This window comes from Manihot esculenta, chromosome 6, assembly GCF_001659605.2.
Source record: "Manihot esculenta cultivar AM560-2 chromosome 6, M.esculenta_v8, whole genome shotgun sequence".
NCBI lineage: Eukaryota > Viridiplantae > Streptophyta > Magnoliopsida > Malpighiales > Euphorbiaceae > Manihot > Manihot esculenta.
The window spans coordinates 15,550,628-15,556,407 of NC_035166.2; the positions used below are offsets into that span (position 1 = coordinate 15,550,628).

At 46.8% G+C, this 5,780-nt stretch overlaps 1 protein-coding gene across 1 annotated transcript; it reads left to right on the forward strand.

The window, feature by feature from the left end:
- Positions 1-1,869: 1,869 nt before the first annotated feature.
- LOC122723864 lies at positions 1,870-4,066 on the forward strand. The gene is made up of 3 exons (XM_043957763.1): positions 1,870-2,766; positions 2,846-3,586; positions 3,692-4,066. The coding sequence occupies exons 1-3, from the start codon at positions 1,870-1,872 to the stop codon at positions 4,064-4,066; spliced, it is 2,013 nt and encodes a 670-aa protein (XP_043813698.1).
- Positions 4,067-5,780: the final 1,714 nt, after the last annotated feature.

Genomic DNA, 5,780 nt, shown 5'->3' on the forward strand with positions numbered 1-5,780 from the left:
CAATTACTAATCAACAAATTGCCTAGGAACATCCTTGGGCCTTAGGCATCAAAACAATTGCCAATTGCATGAAGAACAAGAAAGATCCAAACCCTAGCTACTCAAATGCATGAGATGTTGCTAGATCATGCAATTCCTTGGGTTTTTACTCCAAGTGTTCTTAGATCAGAATATTTCCAGCAATTACGGACTAACAAATATCCTAATCCAACAATCAATTAACTTTGCAATCAAGAATCAAGTGGCCAATTTGATCAAAACAACAAAGCAATCTTAAGAATTAAGCACAATTGCATGAATATTGAATAAAATCAAAGACAAAAATTTATGTTCAGATCTCACAACCCTTTAAACAACCTTAGTTTCAATCAAACTTCAACTAGAAAGAAGGTTTCAGCCACTCATGGCTGAACCAAAACATAAAATAGATGAAAAGAAAGCAAGAAGATGAAGAACTAAGGTGGAGAAGGGGCTGCCCTTGCTTGGCCGAATTTTGAGGATGAAAAACTGGCTTTTTTGTCTTCTTGAAGCCTTTAAATAAGTCTTGAGAGGCTGCCTAGGGTTTCATGGAAGTCCATGAGACTTTTAGAGGCTGTCCAAAGTGTCCTTGGTGTTGCATGTGCCTTGTTTGTGTATGAGTGAAGGCAAAAACGAGTCACATGTGATAGAAGGCAAGTGGGGGCTCTTTGGTCTTTTTAATTGCTGCCCAAGGTCTTCAAGATGTTGCCTTAAGAGTTAAGAGGCTGCCCATGCACTAATAAGGAAGGTGGAGACTCCTTTTGAATTTTGAATGTGCATGGCACTAAGTAGGAAACATGTGATCTTTGGATTTTCTTTCCTTAATAAGGGGGATCTTGAAATCCAATAATTGAATGTGAATCTTGAAGATTTGGATCTCAAGATGCTTCCCTTATTTGGCTCCTCAAATATAGCAACTTGGGATATGGCTTCTTGAATAAGGAAAGAGTGCAATAGAGCGCATTTTCGGCTGCCTAAGTTGAGTTTCGGAGGCTGGACTTTCGGCTATGTTCTGAAGGTTCGGCGGCCGAAAGTAGAGATTCGGCGGCCGAAAGTAGTAGACTTTCGTCTCTGGATGCATGGTTCGGCGGCCGAAAGTGCTGCCGAAGGTCTTCTTTGCATTTTTGGCACTTTTTGGTGTTTTTAAGAGCATTTTCTCCAATTTGTCTCTTCACACCTAATATTTGTAGAACATGATTAAAACCACAAAACTAGGTAGAATAGGTGCAAATAAACATCAATAAGATCATGAAAATATGGGCTAAAATATGCTCTATCACTGTCCTTCCCCTTTTCTCCTTTCTTCAAAGAGGTCTTCCAGTATTTCGAGATTACCCCTCGAATGCTAACCCCTAACTCCGTTCTTTTCATGTCTTGCTTTGAATCTGTGTGTTTGAGCTGGGGGTTTACACCCACGGTTTACCTGTTCGTCAGCTTCTTCAGGTTAGTCAAAGCAAGCCAGAAATTTTATTACTTTGCCCCTCGCGGAGGGTTGTCCATTTTCACGGGTTATAAAGACTCCATCAAGGGCTGGGTAGAGGGTTTTCTGGTGGTAGAACTGAAGAAGCAGACGGGGTTGGCTTGGGAGCTCAACCTCCCTTGGGAGGGGGTCTCTCTGGGTTGTAACGACCTCCCCCAGCTGAGCCTTACCGAACAGGTCGGGTTTCTTCGTCTGACTTCTGTGAATAAGAAGTACGACGTCGAGAAGTGTATGTTTGCCTATAATCTTAAGGATATCCAAGATGCGAGTATTGTGCTTTGTCCAGCCGTTTTGCCTCTTCTTTGTGATCTCTACTAGGGATTATGCTAACCTGTTCTGATTTTGTATTTTTTGCAGCTTCTGACATCGAGATGGACCAAATTAAGCCTCCGAAGAATTTAGTTCTGTCTAGGGAGAGCATGAACGCTGCGCTGGACGCCCTCCGAGCTGGGCGACGCATCTTAGAGGCTACTGAAGAAGTGGCCCGGGTTATTTCTTCCAGGACGGTTAGCCGACCTCCTGCCCCAACTTCTTCTCGAGCTCCTAAACTGAGCTCCCGAAGTACCAGATCTTCCAGGCCATCTAGCCGTAACAGGCCGAGCTCGGCCAGTCAATCTTCCCAGGCTCCAAAATCTACGCAAGTTGCAGTTCCTAGGAAGGAGGGGACTCCCCAGATCACCGTCGGGTCGGTTGAGGACATCGAGCTGGTGAGGGAGGATCTGGCTGTGCCTTCTGAGGGTATTTCTGAGGAGGTGCCTGGGACACACCCTGTCGACGTCAACGCCCCAGAGGGCGAGAAAGAGACCAGCCTGGCAGGGGGAGATATTCAGGGGGCTGTTACTGAAGTTGCCCCTGTCATTGAGGGAGTAGGACCCAGTCCAATTGATGACGAGGCCGTAGCGGAGGAGGTCGGGAGTAAGCGTCCTCCTCCTTCTAATGCACCTGCCCCTGCTCCTAAGAGATCCCGTGCTTCACAAAGGCCGGCTCTGGCCCTGCCTGCTATTGGAAAAGAGAAGGCTTATGTGGTGCCTCTGCTGTCTGCCCCAGATAACGACATCCTAAATGCAGAGGACATCACTCACCAGTCCCCAGCAAGCGTGGTAGCTGAGTTAATCCGGGAGCGGATGTTTGGCGGGGTCACGGAAGCCTCAGACCCTCGCTTGCTTGCTCTCATTGGCCTTCTGGCCAGCTCCACTCGTGAGCAGGCAGCGTTCCGATCTCGCCCTCGAGGGGAGCTAGGAGATATTATCAGGGAGATGCTCCTTATGGTAAGTTGTCCTTTCCGATTTCTGTCCATACTTTAGTTTTCTTCATTTCTTTGTTCTGACAGTTTTCCCTCTTTGCTAGGTGATGGGCCTATTTATGGAGGTAGATGCTCGTGACCACACTCTCCAGGAGTCAGTGGATCGCCGGGTCGAGGAGGCACATTTGGAGGAAAACCTGTCTGCCACCAGTGACGCCCAAAGCAATCTCGCTGCAGCTCGAGAGCATTCCAAGTCCTTACAGGCAGAGCTGACATATGCCCTGGATGCTCTCAAGAGAGCGGATGAGAAGGCAGCTGAAGCAGATATTCGTTGTAAAGAAGCCCTAAAACAGTTGTCTTCTCTGGAAGAGGTCCAAAGGGAGAGAGATGAGGTCCGCCACCAGTATGAGGCCTTGAAGGCAGATTTTGAGGCAGCCCAGTTCCAACACAAGGCCGTGATGGCTCAGAGGGAGGAAGTCCTGGCTCGGGTAGTGGTCCTCGAGCAGGAGCTGGTCAAGCGGGCAGAAAGTTTTAAAGACCTGACCTTGGAGGCTGAGACAACAAGACTCCAAAATCAATATCTCAGCCAAGAGGTCGAGGCTCTGAAGAAGAGATGCTCAGCCCTGCTTGAGGATGCTAAGCTGGCTGAAGATAGGGTTCAGCTGGAGTGCGAGGAGCGTTTAAGGGAGTATAAGGAGTCCCCCGAGCTGAAGAAGGAGATCCAGCAGGCCGGTGAAGATTATCTCCAAGATTACAAGAATTCTTTTGAGTTTAGAGCCGAGATGGCTGAGGCCTGCGAGAGACGACTTGCGGAATATAAGGCTTCTGACGAAATGAAGATAGCGGTATGGAATAAGGGCTTCTGTATGTTCATCTCGGGTTTCAATCGAGGCTTGAGGGAGGCCAGACATAACCCGTCCATCCCATTGGCTAAACTCTGAGCTAAAGAGGAGGATTCCGATGGTGAGGACGTGATTTATGGGGAGGACGACAGACCTTTGCCAAAAGGGGCTTTTCGCGCTGCGGTTGGACCTTCTGAGGCAGACATCGAGCTAGATGGAGAAGAAGTGGAGGTCTTCGAACCTGAGGGGGACGACGACGGGCTTCAAGAGAAGGATGTAGAGTTAGGAGAGGAAGGCACTAGGCCTCAGGGGCAGGAGGTGGTGCTTTTTGTAGGTACTGGGGGGTCTGAGCGAGGGGATGCCAGACCTCCCATAGACAGCAATGTAAATATAGATAGTGTGAATGATAGTGATGTAAATGTAGATGATAATGCACCTAGGCATGTAAGTCCTTTAAGGACAGATTTTCCTTCAGTAGAGTAGATGATTAGAATAGACTGTAATACATTTTTCTTTTAATGAATTTTTATTTTCGTTTACTTGAACTACTTCTTGTTTTTCGCTCACACTGGAGCTATTCTTATTTCTACTTATCAAAAATGAAATACTTAAACTATGTGCTTCGTAATTTTTCTAAGGAATACACTGTACTGTCTTTCCTTTTTGCCTTCAAGCTCATCAGGACTAAAATTCTATCAATTGGCTGAACCTTTAACTTATATATTTCTCCATTTCACTAAGGCATTCTCATCTGTAAGCTCTTTCCGAGCTGGACTAGCCTTAACCGTGAACTCAGTTTTTAACAGTGGGCTGAACTTTGAGTTTTTTTTTTTGAGTTTTTATGATTTCTGCAAGGATGTCCTCATTTTTTCTCATTACTTTATTAATATGAGCTCGGGCACATAGCCTTTGCATAATGACAATAAGTTAGATCTTGTACCTTTTAAGGTGGTGAGCAGGGCTGGCCTTTTGTTTTTAATTCTGATAAGAATTGAGGTTGGGTTCCTATCTGCTCATGCCATTGGATTTCCTCTTGGACCATTTGAGATTTGTTGCCTTCGGTTTGCCTTTGAGCTTTCTGAGCTCGGCTCTCTTTTTGCTTGGTTTTCCAAGTTTACATTTGCGTGTCTTAGATCGGCGTTCCCGCTCGTAATCCGAGTTCGGATTTAGACCTTTTGTTTCAGTTTTATCATCTTCTTGAGGTCGGCACGGTGCCTTTCCTCTGGCCATCGTTAAGAGATCAAAGTCTCTTCCTCTTAGGTCCTGCGCTTCTTTGGGAGGTCGGAGTCAAGTTTCTCATTGGTGAGTCAGGGCCCCATCTTTCGTGTGAGATCGGAGCTGTGTTTTCATGAGTTGTTTTTGCGTGTTGTCCCTGTACACCGCTGTTTGCTATGAGCATGTGACGCCGGGAGATCTTGGGGATCCCAGCCGTTTTTGCTCCGGTAGATCTTGGGGATCCCGGCTATTTTTGCTCCGGGAGATCTTTTGGATCCCGCCGGCCGTCTTTGATCTGGGAGATCTTTTGGATCCCTCCGGCCATTTTTGCTCCAGAAGATCTTTTGGATCCCACCGGCCATTTGGTGCCAGGAGATCTTGGGGATCCTGGACTTGTTGTGCCAGGAGATCTTGGGGATCCTGGTCTTCTATCTCCCTGAGGTCTCTATGTCTCAGTGAGGTCTTCTTACCCCAGGAGATCTTGGGGATCCTAGTCTTCTACCTCCCTGAGGTCTCTATGTCTCAGTGAGGTCTTCTAATGCCAGGAGATCTTGGGGATCCTGGTCTTCTACCTCCCTGAGGTCTCTATGTCTCAATGAGGTCTTCTACCTCCCTGAGGTCTCTATGTCTCAGTGAGGTCTTCTGATGCCAGGAGATCTTAGGAATCCTGGTCTTCTACCTCCCTGAGGTCTCTATGTCTCAATGAGGTCTTCTACCTCCATGAGGTCTCTATGTCTCAGTAAGGTCTTCTGATGCTAGGAGATCTTGGGAATCCTGGTCTTCTACCTCCTTGAGGTCTCTATGTCTCAGTGAGGTCTTCTACCTCCCTGAGGTCTCTATGTCTCAGTGAGGTCTTCTGATGCCAGGAGATCTTGGGGATCCTAGTCTTCTACCTCCCTGAGGTCTCTATGTCTCAGTGAGGTCTTCTGAAATCTGTTCTTTCTTTTTCAAAGAGAATTAATACTCACAGTAATAAAGATAA

Excerpts from the sequence above, each read along its gene's own strand:
- LOC122723864 (XM_043957763.1), top strand. The coding sequence starts at position 1,870 with ATGGACCAAATTAAGCCTCCGAAGAATTTAGTTCTGTCTAGGGAGAGC. Across the intron at positions 2,767-2,845 it reads TCAGGGAGATGCTCCTTATG|GTGATGGGCCTATTTATGGA; the intron begins GTAAGTTGTCCT and ends CCTCTTTGCTAG. Across the intron at positions 3,587-3,691 it reads CTGACGAAATGAAGATAGCG|GAGGATTCCGATGGTGAGGA; the intron begins GTATGGAATAAG and ends TGAGCTAAAGAG.